The sequence below is a fragment of the Rhinolophus hipposideros genome (genome assembly GCF_964194185.1).
Source record: "Rhinolophus hipposideros genome assembly, chromosome: 7".
Lineage (NCBI taxonomy): Eukaryota > Metazoa > Chordata > Mammalia > Chiroptera > Rhinolophidae > Rhinolophus > Rhinolophus hipposideros.
The window spans coordinates 96,198,343-96,210,822 of record NC_138053.1 but is presented as its reverse complement, the minus strand read 5'-3'; the positions used below and the strand labels follow the sequence as shown (position 1 = coordinate 96,210,822).

General features: G+C 44.7%; 1 protein-coding gene across 5 annotated transcripts in view; it reads left to right on the top strand.

Annotated features, from left to right (window-relative positions):
* ADCY2 (adenylate cyclase 2) overlaps positions 1–12,480 on the top strand; it is a 370,893-nt gene that overhangs the window by 327,456 nt on the left and 30,957 nt on the right. For all 5 annotated transcript variants that reach the window (XR_013993678.1, XM_081054221.1, XM_081054223.1 and 2 more), the window contains exons 20-22: positions 1,446–1,604; positions 5,156–5,302; positions 7,596–7,703. Coding sequence is in view for 4 of the 5 variants with exons in the window: in XM_081054221.1 (XP_080910347.1) it covers positions 1,446–1,604; positions 5,156–5,302; positions 7,596–7,703 (414 nt within the window). In the remaining variant the exon portion in view is untranslated. The remainder of the gene's footprint in view (positions 1–1,445; positions 1,605–5,155; positions 5,303–7,595; positions 7,704–12,480) is intronic.

The following is a 12,480-nucleotide window of genomic DNA, read 5'->3' as shown; positions in this document are numbered from 1 at the left end:
GTGGTTTACAGAAACCTTTCTAACCTGCATGAATTGGGCTTGTTGCCTGCCCACTGGCTCCTGGGTTTCTTCTCATGTTTCACTTTTGCCAAATCTGGAGCACATACCTGTGTCTTCTCATTGCCACCATCGTGGATTGTTCTGTCATTTTAGTTTAAAACCAGCCATACCACAGGTTGATCCCCCAAAAGACCCAAATACATCATCTATTCTCCAAGCAAGGGACTTTATTTGTAAGTGCCTAGCATGATTGCCATAAGTGCAGAATGTGGAGAATGGAGCATTAATGTGAAAATTTAATATAAATACACTTAAAATTATCTTTTGCAGTCTTTCCTAAAAAGGTCTGGATATCGGACATAAAAATAAATGGCACCTCAGAGAAGGAAGAACAATTTCTGAGTGTGTCACCTAATTGATGAATGCCCAATGTTCTTCAGGTTTTAGAATGTAGACTTTTTAAAAAAAATCTCCATTAGTTCGTGAGCAGCCATTCGTGTGTGTGTGTGTGTGTGTGTGTGTGGTTTTGTACTGTCACTGGTATGATTAACCAAACCATAAAAGAAACAAACCCCCTGTATTTAGTTCCCCTTTGCAGTTATTTGTCAATAAATTTCTATCTGTGCTGAAACGCTGTCTCTCATAGGCCCTTCTGTTATAGGAGGAGTCACTCAAGTCTGTTTCCTTGTATTAAATTATTTACATCACAGCTGGCGGTAAAGCCAAAGAGGGCCTTTGACGGTACACAGCCTCTCTATTTCTACATTGTTAACTGGTTTTTAGAAACATTAAATTTTAATGCCTTATAAAGCATGAACACATATGTTTTTATTACCAGGCACCATCTTAATTAAATTACATCAAAATGAACTTTTGTCTAAATATAATATAATTCTCTCAGTACAGTGAATTACCAAATGAAAAAAAAATGCATATTTTTCAATGACTACTTAATTATATAATTTGTGGTAGGGGAAAACTGATTTTTAAATATTAAAAGCTAACTGCCATAAATGGGCACTATTGTTTTTTTAAATGCAAATCATTCAACAAAGCACTCTCTCTATTAATGTGCTTTTCACTTTTCACGTATTCATTATTTATATTCTATTATCCCTCTTTTCAAGAACTAATTCAAGCCATCTTCGATGAACATAAGTATGCGAGAAGCTTTCATGTCTTCTTTTCTTGCAAGCCTCCGATATAAATATTTTCTCTATTCCTGAAGCTGGTTCTTTCCTGAACTAGTTTTTTGCACATCCATGTTGGAGGTTTTATGAGAGCCATTTGGGGGGAACAGAGGGCTCTGTAGGGAAGGTGACAGTTCTGTTTGGGGGTTCTTTTTTCGGTTTTGTTTCGGTCTTTTAATTTTCTCTTTAAAACCTCCGCTCTCTGGCAGGACGAGATGCCTATTGTTTCTTTACCTCTGTGTCCTCTTGTAACAGAATGAATATTACTGTAGGTTAGACTTCTTATGGAAGAACAAGTTCAAAAAAGAGCGGGAAGAGATAGAAACTATGGAGAACCTGAACCGCGTGCTACTGGAGAATGTGCTTCCCGCCCACGTGGCTGAGCATTTCCTGGCCAGGAGCCTAAAGAATGAGGTGAGACGATGTGGAGCTGGTGGCCAGGATGGGGCAGTGGGCTGACTAAGCGCTGTGGGCTGACTAAGTGCTGGGAGTTCCCGGCATTGACCTAAATGCCTGTGGTCCCCCGAACACCTCAGTGTTCAGGTCCAGTATTGGCCTGAATTTGTCCATTTTCAGGAGGACACTGATTGGTTATATAAATGTCAATCGAGATTAATGAACGTCTTAGCGTGGAGTTGATTCATTATTTCTCATTTTTCTCTCCCAATCACGTAAAGTTCTGAAGGTCCAATACAAGGCACTCGGTTCCAAATAGGTCACAAAAGTGGCCACCACCTTCACCCTGGAGTGGGAGGATGCCTTCCTTGCCAGCATGAGATAGAGGCCCAAATCTAGAAGCAAAATTAAATCACGCACCCTACACTTCTGCTCATTGCTCATGGCTTCCCTGAGAGCCTTTTAAAAGTCTCAGAATTTCAAAGACATGAGGTAAAATTTGGGAGTCATCAGCACAAGAATAGATCAAAGTCCTGAGTCCATCCATTTGAGTGGAGAAATGGGAATTTCATGGGAATTGGAGAAATGGGAATGTCTAAAGGAATGGATATTTAGCACTGGAAAGGCTGGGTGTCATTTCAGCAATGGCATAGCTTATGAAATGAAATTTTGTGACTTTTTTAATATTCCTGAATTACAAGAGTCAGCTGATGTATCTACAGTGGAACTCGCTTAGTTTGCGAAACACGTATTTGAGCGCCCACTGTGTGCAGAGCTGAGTACCGTGGCATTCCAGAGACGTATGAGGTGCAGTCCTGTTCTTAGGAAATTTTTAGTGAGGATGAGCAGTAGGTGAGGGATGGATGAACCACAGATGGATGAACTTGTGAACAGATCAGCTCAACCGTGATGATACTCAAGCAACCTTGAAGAGAAGGCTTGGAACAGTACTTTTCTGAAGCATGTGTCAAGGTTATACTAAGGAGAAGTGCCAGGTGGGGGGTGAGATGCTGGACACTGTCACTATCATCATTCTGGGGCGGTTCTGGGCTGGGTGAGCCAGTCAGGGTCCCCCAGCAGGTGTGACTGACCACAGATCACTCACTCTGCGATTCCTTCTCGTGAGTTGTCCATGTTCAGTAGGGTATTCAGCAACCTGTTTACGTTTTGATCACAGGTAATGAAATCATTACATCTATGAAAGAGACCATCTGTTTTCATTAGCCATGTAAGAGCTTCCTTATGTCTGTATGTCCAGGTGTCCATTCAGTCTGTAAATTCATCATGTAGGAACGTTGCCCCTGCCCTCAGCCTGGGCGGGGCCTGGGTGCATCGATGAGAAGGGCAGAGGTGGCCTCGTCCTCAGGAGGGGACAGGATCCTGTTGTCTACCAAGGCACTGGCAGCATAAATGAGGGAGTCCAGAAAGGCCACCTCTGTGAGGAAGTGACTTCTGAACCTGAAAAGAAAATGCTAGAAACTAGTGGGGAGATAGAGGATGAGGAGGGAGAAGGAGAGAACATTCCAGGTCCTCAGGGCAACTTCCAGCCTGACGCCAGCACAGTGCCTAGTTCCAGATGTGAAAAGGCCCCAGGGAGCAGCTGTGCAGGCCTTGCAGATCCCCTGCGCCCCTCCTGAGGTCTCCCTGGGCCAGACTTGGGGAATCCGTGGATTCTCTCTCTTCTTTCCTGTTTGCCTGACTTATTCTAAGCCAGTCTCTGAACTCTATCGCCCCTCAAGAAATCACAGGAAAGCAGGATGGAGAAGGGAGATGAGACCAGAGCTAGACTCATATCTTAGCCCAGCATTTCCCATCCTGTGAATCTGCAGTTTCCTCCTCTGTAAATTGAGAATAAATACCTGCCTGTGAGGATTGAGTCATGGGTGTATTCATGCCTGTAGAGTGTTCAGAGAGTTGCCCATCCTGTCACACAGCAAACAGTCAGTGCTGGTGATTTTCATGCTTATTCTTGGTGTCGTCATCATTCCCCAGGCAGTCACTCTGGCTGATGTCAGCAGACAGTGGGGAAACACAGGATATGGAATATATATCCTTGCCTTGCTAGATGTACCCCATTTCCTTAACAGCAGGGAAGTCAGTGGAATTGATACCACTTTTATAAAATTGGCATTTTTAACTAGAACAGGTTTCTAGAAGGTTATCTTTCTGACTTAGTCAGCATTAAGTCTGGCAATCACACATGCCACTGGTTGTCTTTGCAGGATGTGAGTGTTCACGAAAACAGCTTTGCAGCAAAAGAAAGTACAGGTTTCCACAATGAGCCAGCTCAACCATATTGAGCACAGAGAAGGAAAAGAAACCCTCGATTCTATTGTTTCTGTATTTTGTACAGACTGTGAGTGAGGCAGTAGCAGAAGGCATTGCGGGGTGGATGGCCCAGAGAACAGGAAGATGACACGAGTCTAGCTTTTCCAGGAAGTGGCTGTGACCTGCCGTGGGTCGCCATTCCCCTGATGTGTTTGTTATGAGACCTAAGTAGGGGAAGAACATTCTTCTCAGAGACCACCCTGGAGTCACAGTGCTGTTGAAGTGCTCACTCTGCCAAGGGATTCATTTGGTTGCCCAGAGGACGGAGATCACCAGTAGCATTCATGCAAAGTGGGTTTCCTCGCCCTACCAGGCATACAGGATTTGCCAGCCTCTCAGAGGGCAGCCTTCTGGTCGAACAGAACTGACCTCATGTTTCCAGGAGGAGGGGGCATTTCCCACGATGCACTGTACCATGACGGCACCTGCCCATCTAGCCTTTCTTGGGCCATTCGAGTTCCCTGAGGAGCCAGTGCCAGTGGGACTGCGGGTCTTCCCTCCCAGGACGAGCCCCACCCCCACGCTCACGAAACAACCCTTCCTTTCTGAAACTTTCACTGAACTTGGAGGTTTCATTATATGTCGGGAACATTGTGGAACCACCTTGAAATTGTGTTTATAAGATGTTGTAATTGTACTTATGTCTATGTACACAGAACTCTGAGCCTCGTTCTATTGAGAAAAGATGTTTCAAATATTGTTGGTGTCTAATAGAATATGATACGTAGCCTGAGGAGTTTCACCGACTGGTCCTTTCTGCTGTAACTAAGAAGTAACCTGGCGAGTTCCATCTGCTCCCTTTAGGAGACATGAAAGAGGGAAGTGTATGAAGACTTCAAAGAATGTAGCCATAGCGAGTCATTTTAGGACAATGCAGGGGTGTGGGAAATCATTTTGTTTCCCCTAAAGGACACTTGTTTCCGAAGGCAAAAGCCTGTGGTCTCTTGTGATTGTCTAAGGTAGAGATGCAGAGAGGTTTTACTGGGAGGGCACTGCATACTGGCCAGTAACGGCAGCGGGAGCGCAGGGCTGAGCGTTCTGAGCCTGCATCCACTTGTTGGAAGCTTTCACCTGTGAGCCATGGCCAGTGTCTGCAACGGGCCTCGCCCTGTGGTGAGACAGCGGGAGTGGGGCCCTTGGTGGCTTCTTTGCCAATCCGAGCATAAGGAAACACTTGGCATTAGGAGCACGCTTGTTTGCAAGGTTTCCTGTTGCTGAGCCCTTCCTTTTCTCCTGGGCAGGAGTTATACCACCAGTCCTATGACTGCGTCTGTGTCATGTTTGCCTCCATTCCGGATTTCAAAGAGTTCTACACGGAGTCTGATGTCAACAAGGAGGGTCTGGAATGCCTGCGACTCCTGAACGAGATCATCGCCGACTTTGATGACGTAGGTACCGGGGAGTGACCCTGGGCAGGCGGGCAGCCCCAGTCCCACGCGGGCAGGCGCCGGCCGGCACGTCCCACGTTGTTCATCACGGCATATCTTAAAAACTTGGCCTTTGATGTCACTCCTTGTGGCTGCAGTTAGAGCTTGTTGCTCTTTTTAGGTCCCAGACAATTCTGGAAAGACAAATGTATGGTATTTGTGAGATGGTATGATGGCTAGGAACAACTACCAACAACATCTGTTCCATAAAATATATGTCCGGTGTGCTCGTGACTTTTCTCAAAAGGCTTCAACTCCAAGTCTCGTCCATCCATTTTTATATCGAAAAGATGATGAATCGATTCATCATAGTAGATTATTGGCATGTCTGTCTCTGCATCCTCCAAGGTTTCGGTCAGACAGCAACTTGAACTCTGAGTGGATGACATGCTTTGTTATTGAAAAATCAATATGTACATGAGGTAATATATTTTAGAAGGGCCAAAGTACAAGGTCTTACCAAGAAATAAGGTGAACATTTAAATTTAAAAATATATATATTAGAATGAAAGACACATTGCCATAATCTCCCTGAAAATACTCCTCCTCGCTTCAAACACACCTACCCCATTGTTCTTGCCACTTTCTGAAGCAGTTCTGGAAGTCCTCTTTCATGAGTGTCTTTAGTTGTGCTATTGTGGCTGCCTCGATGTCCTGAATCATTTTGACTTTGGGGAAGAGCCAGAAGTTGCATGGTGCCAGATCCAGTGAATAAGGTGAATGAGGACACACCATAATGTTTTTATTTGACGGAAATGGCTGTACCAGAAGCAATGTGTGACACGGAGCATTGTCATGATGGAGAATGAAAACATTTGCCCATTTCTCAGACCATTTTCTATGCACATCATTTCTTAAATGCTCTAGTAAGCCCTTATAATATTCAGAGTTCACTGTAGTGTTGCTGGCTACAAATTCAGCTCTCACAATCTGATCAAGGTAAAAAACACAATATCACCTGGATGGCACTCAGCAGCAGTGTTCACTGTATGTTTTGATCACGCCTTGTATATGTTTTAGAATTTGAAATAGGTGTGATTTTTCAATTTTCAACATTCTGCCTTTGGAAAGAATAATGTGTTCTGTTTTACAGTAAGAACAAACGCAGCTCTGTTTTTTAATAATTTTGCTTCTATATCTTTCTTATATATATTAAGTCAAATATATGAAAACTAACACCTGTGAACATAAATTCATCACGATTTATGGAACTATGGAATACAGTGATGAAATTATGTAATATGATGGTTTCGGGCCCACCTTCTAAATGACTTGTGGAACCTGCACATTTCCTCACCAAGAGGTTGACTAATACTCACGGTGAAGTAATAACTACTAGAGATTTCCACTGTTATGACATGTTCATGGTGAAAATGGTGGCACATTTGCTCAAGGGCCCCCAGTAAAATAAATGTGCCCCAGTGCCAGTGGGTGACAATACCCTTCAACGTTGGATTAGCTCTTGGATACATGGCAAGGGGATTTGCTCTCTGTTAACTTCTCTAACATGTAATCTTGAAAGAAACTTCTCAGAAAGTAGAAGTACCAAAGAGAGGTCAAAAAGATGCTCCCAGACTTTGGTTGACACCATTGCTGTCCTGAGCAAATTTAGAACCTTCTAGAGTTTTCTTCACTTGCACATTCCATCATTCTTTCTCATTCCTACAGCTTCTCTTATTTTTACCTTCTCTCCATCCTACCCCAAGGCCTAAAGTAGTGGGTGGGGAGGAGTCAAGTAGGAAGATTGTAACTGGGGTAGCAATATTAGGGTCTGAGCTAATGGGAGGTGCTGTTCTAGATCTTCATTCCCTTTACATCAAGTGCTCAAAGGGCAAAAGCCAACCCTCAGCACAATAACTGATCGTAAATCCCCCTCACCGCAAGGGAGACCTCACTCACTGGGTCAGACTTCTGTAATAGATCTTTCAAACACTCAGTCAGGAAATTTAATCGAGGCCCTTATCATGTGCATCATAACTTATCCTGGTTTCTTCACTAGCAGATTTTGGAAGGTCATTCATGTTGACTGGGAGTAAATTATTATACGAAATTTCTTTCCAAGGACATGCTCTGTGTGAAATGCATTAAGTGTTCTTTCCCAACAAAGCCCAAGGTTGAAGGATGAGTAATCCGTGGTTGAAACATCTTGTGTACCCATTACTGTAAACTCGAATTTGAGGATGTCTCTAGGAATTGCTTGGCCCTGGGTCAGCTCACTCTGCTGAATAACTGAGTGATGGTCATTGCCTTACAGCTGTTGTCCAAGCCGAAATTCAGCGGGGTTGAAAAGATCAAGACCATCGGCAGCACTTACATGGCGGCAACGGGTCTGAGTGCCGTGTCCGGCCAGGAGCACAGCCAGGTACAGAGGTGCTAGCCGTACACAGGCACACATGAGCCCGCAGGTCATCCTGGTGCCACAATGGCCATGCAGTGACCATAAAGTCTACTGTGCACACAACAACCTGATGGTTAAGTTCTTAGGTGAAAAGATGGGAATTCCAGAGGCTTCTGAGGGTCTGCTCACTGAACTTTTCTCTGGTAGACAGGGAAAGAAAAATCCAGCCAATCTGGGATCTGCTTGATACCAGATAAATATACAAAACGTAAAAGATTAGAGCTGTTTATTTAAAGTCAACTCATTACAGGATGGGTCCTGGTCTTTTGGTTAAAAACAGTGTAGTCAAAAAAACAGGCTGACCATAGAGAAATTTGCTTGAAAAGGTGGCTTGTGCAAAATTGAGTATCTTCAGTCACCCAGCAGTTTTGAGGGAGTTTTGTGTGTGTGTGTGTGGGGGGGCCCTCACGGGCACCAACCCAGATTCCTGGGTTGCCTGTGGGGGGACAGTACAGGTAACCAGAACGTCCCAGAGCGTGATTTCCTGGAGGCAGGTGGAGCCCCCAAAGACAGGAAGGACTGAGCCTCAATGCTCAGCTCCCTCTCCCACAGACACAGATGGAGCAAGAGAGAGACAGTGGGACAGCAGTGTGCTAGATCAGAGCCTTTCGTCCATCCAGGGACATCAGGACAGGGTCCCCTTCCCTCTTCTCATTCCTGGGCAGAGACTGGAACGTGAAATGTCTGACTTGAGGTTACCACCAGCGTTTCTCCAAGTGAATGGGGTCAAACATATTCCATTTGCTCTCTTCCTCATGTGTTTGCTTTCAAATTATTGTTTCTAATATATATGCATTGCTTTAGTAATAAGCACAAGTAAAAAAACAGACAGTAAAAGAAACCCTAACAGAGTCTCCTCTTGGGTTCTGAGCAGCGCCCTCCCAAGTCCAAAAGGAAAAATGTCACCCCCGTGTACATGGCGTCATGTATTTTGAATGGCTGTTTTTTTTTTTATGACCATGACATTAAAGTGTTGAAAATCTATTGAAACATTATAAAGCAGAGGTATTGAAATAGACAACAATATTTTAATTTTAAATAGCTGATTTGTACTAAAAATAGACCTAATTACAATTTTAGTTTCCTGACTTTATTAGAAATAAACTTATACTTTTTCAATACCTTCAATATTATGGGGAAATTAAGCACAAAAAAAATAACATAAAATCATGTATATGAGCACGGACGTTTTTCCTTTGCCTCAGACTCTGGGATGCCCAGCATAGCACTGTCAGAATCAGCCTGTGTCTTAATTGGCTCCACTGCCATAACCACATACCACAGGCTGGGAGGCTCAAACAACAGATATTTATTTTCTCCCAGTCTGGAGGCTGGAAGTCCCAGATCACGGTCCCGCAGGGCATGGGGCAGGGTGAGAGCTCTCTTCCTGGCTTACAGGCGGCCACCTTCTCTCTGTGTCCTCACAAAGCAGAGAGAAAGAAAGACTTCTTGGGGGGAGAGGGTTAGGGCTTCATGATGTGATTTTGAGGGGACACAATTCAGGCCACAGCCCTGCCTTCATTTAAAACTTCAATATTTTAGTTCATTCTGGATTTTTCTGCATCAATGTTGACTTTCTAAAACATTGCATTGGGGCATTATTTCTCATGATTGCTGAGCTTTTTGGTACCCCCGTAAGTTTTGTGCCCAAAGAGAGTGCCTCACTCTCCTGCCCCTACTTTCAGCCCTGATTATGAGGCCTCTCCAGCCGATCTCCCCCTGTGGCCTTTTAGGGCACTTGGCCTGATCACATCCACTCCAGACCTTGCTCCCCGACAGCCACATGGGGACCCCTTGGCAGGGCCTCAGAGCAGAGTTCCTCAGAGGTACCTCCACATGAAGCAGGGGGCCTCCTGCATAGAGATTACACAGATCCATTCACTGAGTAATTGTGTGCCCACCCCATCTCAGGAACTGTGTTTCATTTTCTTCACTCTGTCTTACAAACCCACTACCTCCAGTGAAAACCCTCTCCTTTTTATCCCCTGACATTTTTGAACACTTACTAAATGCCTTCTGAGTCTACTTTAACTAGCCTAGGAGACCCCCCTCCCCTGACCCATTTTACAGATGGGGGACTGAGGCACGGCAGGTACTTGCTAATGACTGCCCCTATGTAACTGCCCTCCTTCCAGGAAAGGCATGTGTGCAAACAGAGATTCTCATGTTAGGTGAGCATGGAAAGCGTCTAGAAATATTCAAGGTATCATAGCACAGGCTGCTATAACAGAAATACCATAGACTGGGTCACAAATGGAAAACATTTATTTGTTGTATTTCTGGAGGCTGGAAAGTCCAAGATCAAAGCACCAGCGTTGTCTATTGAGGGCCCACTTCATGGTTTGCAGACGGCCATCTTCTTGCTATCTCCTCACAGAGTGGAGAGCAGAGAGAGCAGAAACAAACTCCCTCCAGTGGCTTATCCTATTCATGAGGTCTCCAGTCGCATGACCTAATCACCTCCAAAAGACCTTACCTCCTAAGACCATCACGCTGGGGATTAGGCTTCCATATAGGAATTTGTGGGATTCACAAACATTCAGTCCATAGACGAGATATCCCCCCCCTCAAACTGACCAGGGAAGAAGTAAGGAGCCCTTCTGATCTCTGCAGCTGCCAGTCTCATAGCAGCTAAAGCATACTTTGAAACTAATAATCATAGCTTCCTTTCCTGGAAAAGTAGAGAATAGTTTGGGTCTCTGCTGAAATGAAAAGCAATATCCCAACTCTGGGTGTTTTTTGTATAAACACCACAGCTCTCATGATGCGTCTTAAGTAGAAAGAAATTTCCTCTGATTTTCAAGCTACTAATAGGAAACTGAAAACTGAAAAGAAATGAACCACTGTTCTTTGCTCCTGAGACCGTCAAAGACACTTAAATGTCAGACACTTAGGTCATTGTCAAAGCCATATATCTGGCTAGGATGCTCAATGTGTGGGAAGGGGAAAGGTACTGAAGTAGCACATAAGACAATGTCTTACTGACAGATGCTTTTCATGTCAAGCAGAGTAATATCCTTCTCTAAATGATCATGGCAGAAAGCAAATAAATCCCGAGCCCCAGGGGTACAGGTTGAACATGTTGCTTATACCAATTCATTTCACCTTAGCCATAACAGTATGAGTTAGGTAGCTACTGCCCCATTTCAAAGATGAGGAAACTGAGGCCCAGAGAAGTTTAGTGACTCAGCCACGGTGAATAGGTAATGATTGTAGAACCTGGAGCTGAACCCAACTTTGTCTGGCGCAAAAGCACTGGCAATTATTTAGTGACCTTCTGGCATTTAGACAAGTAGTGGTCAGAGTGTAGACAATGATCCTAGGAAAATAAAGGACAAGGTGAAGGGGCATGCAGGTCTGTGGGAGATGGACCTAGACAATGAGAGATTGGGATGGAGGGGGCAGAAAGGAAGGCCAGGCCACCTGAATCTCAGGTTTCCAGGTTAGGGATTTGAAGTTGAAGAGTCGAGGATAAGAGCTGTCTTATGGGCTATGAAATAATATTGGTTTTAGACATACACGTGTGAGCTCGCGCTGAGCTATCCAAGCAGAATGTCAGGCGTCCACAGTGCCAGTGGCTAGTTTAAGAGCCATTAGTCCATAGTTCTCCGTTAGTGGACTAGCTATTACAGCCGTCATCCACCCCACTTGTCACCATTGTGCTGGGGAGAGTATTCAGGAAAACTGCTTACCTATTTGTCTATGTTTATGCATATTTAATTTAAATATCTCCCTTAGGAAGCTTACAAAGAAGGAATGCAATGCAAAAATAGTTTCCAATTAATAAAGTGGAAGGAACGTGTAAGATAAGATGGGAACAAAGATGAGAATGTTACATAAACTGCAAATAGCAAGAACTTGACCGTGTTCTGGATGCTGGAGGGGGTGGGCGGGGCAAGACGGCACAGTTGTTCTTCAGACGAGGCCCCTGGAGTCAGATCGCCTGGCTGCAAAGCCTGGATGTGCTACTCCCAGGAGTTCTTGACCTCTCTGGATCCTCCTCTCCCATCTGCCCCATGTGGGTAAAGGTGGAAACTGCTTCCTGGGAGCCAAGGTGAGGACTAAATACGTACCTGCAGACAGGTGTCCTTCCACTATTGCTAGTGAGTGTTCAGCAACCAACACAAGTACAGTGTTCCAGTGTTCGTAAAGTGAGATCAAAGCACTCACTCATTGATGTATTTGAAGACCAGGCTACATCAGGTTGGAGTGGGGTCCTCCCCCACCCCGGCCCTGACCCAGGTGCTAACAGAGGCCCTGGTAGCCATGACAATGGGTTGGTAGTGAGCAGTGCACTCAGGAACTTCCTCATGGAAAACGGATCAACATGCTGGGAGCAGGGGTGTTTCCTAGAACGTACCTAATGTGCATTTTAATTCAATATGTTCTCTGTAGAGTAAGGTCAGGTGGAGAACAGTGAGTCCAATTTAATCCAAGTTGAGTGACTCTAGAGCAGGGGTGTCCAAACTGCGGTTCGTGGGCCAACTGTGGTCCGCAATCCATTGTTAACTGGCCCTCAGCAAATTCCAAAAATATATTTAGTTTACTTAAATAAACCAGGTGAGGCAATACGTACTTCTCCTCGAGTGAGTGGCCCGGCTGTTTGTGTATTTTACCGCATATGGCCCTTGGTGAAAAACGTTGCAAAAAGTTTGGACACCTCTGCTCTAGAGGGACCGATGGATGGTGTAGCAATCAGGACATTTTCCACAAATGTTATTCCGTGCCTCTGAGTTTTGAT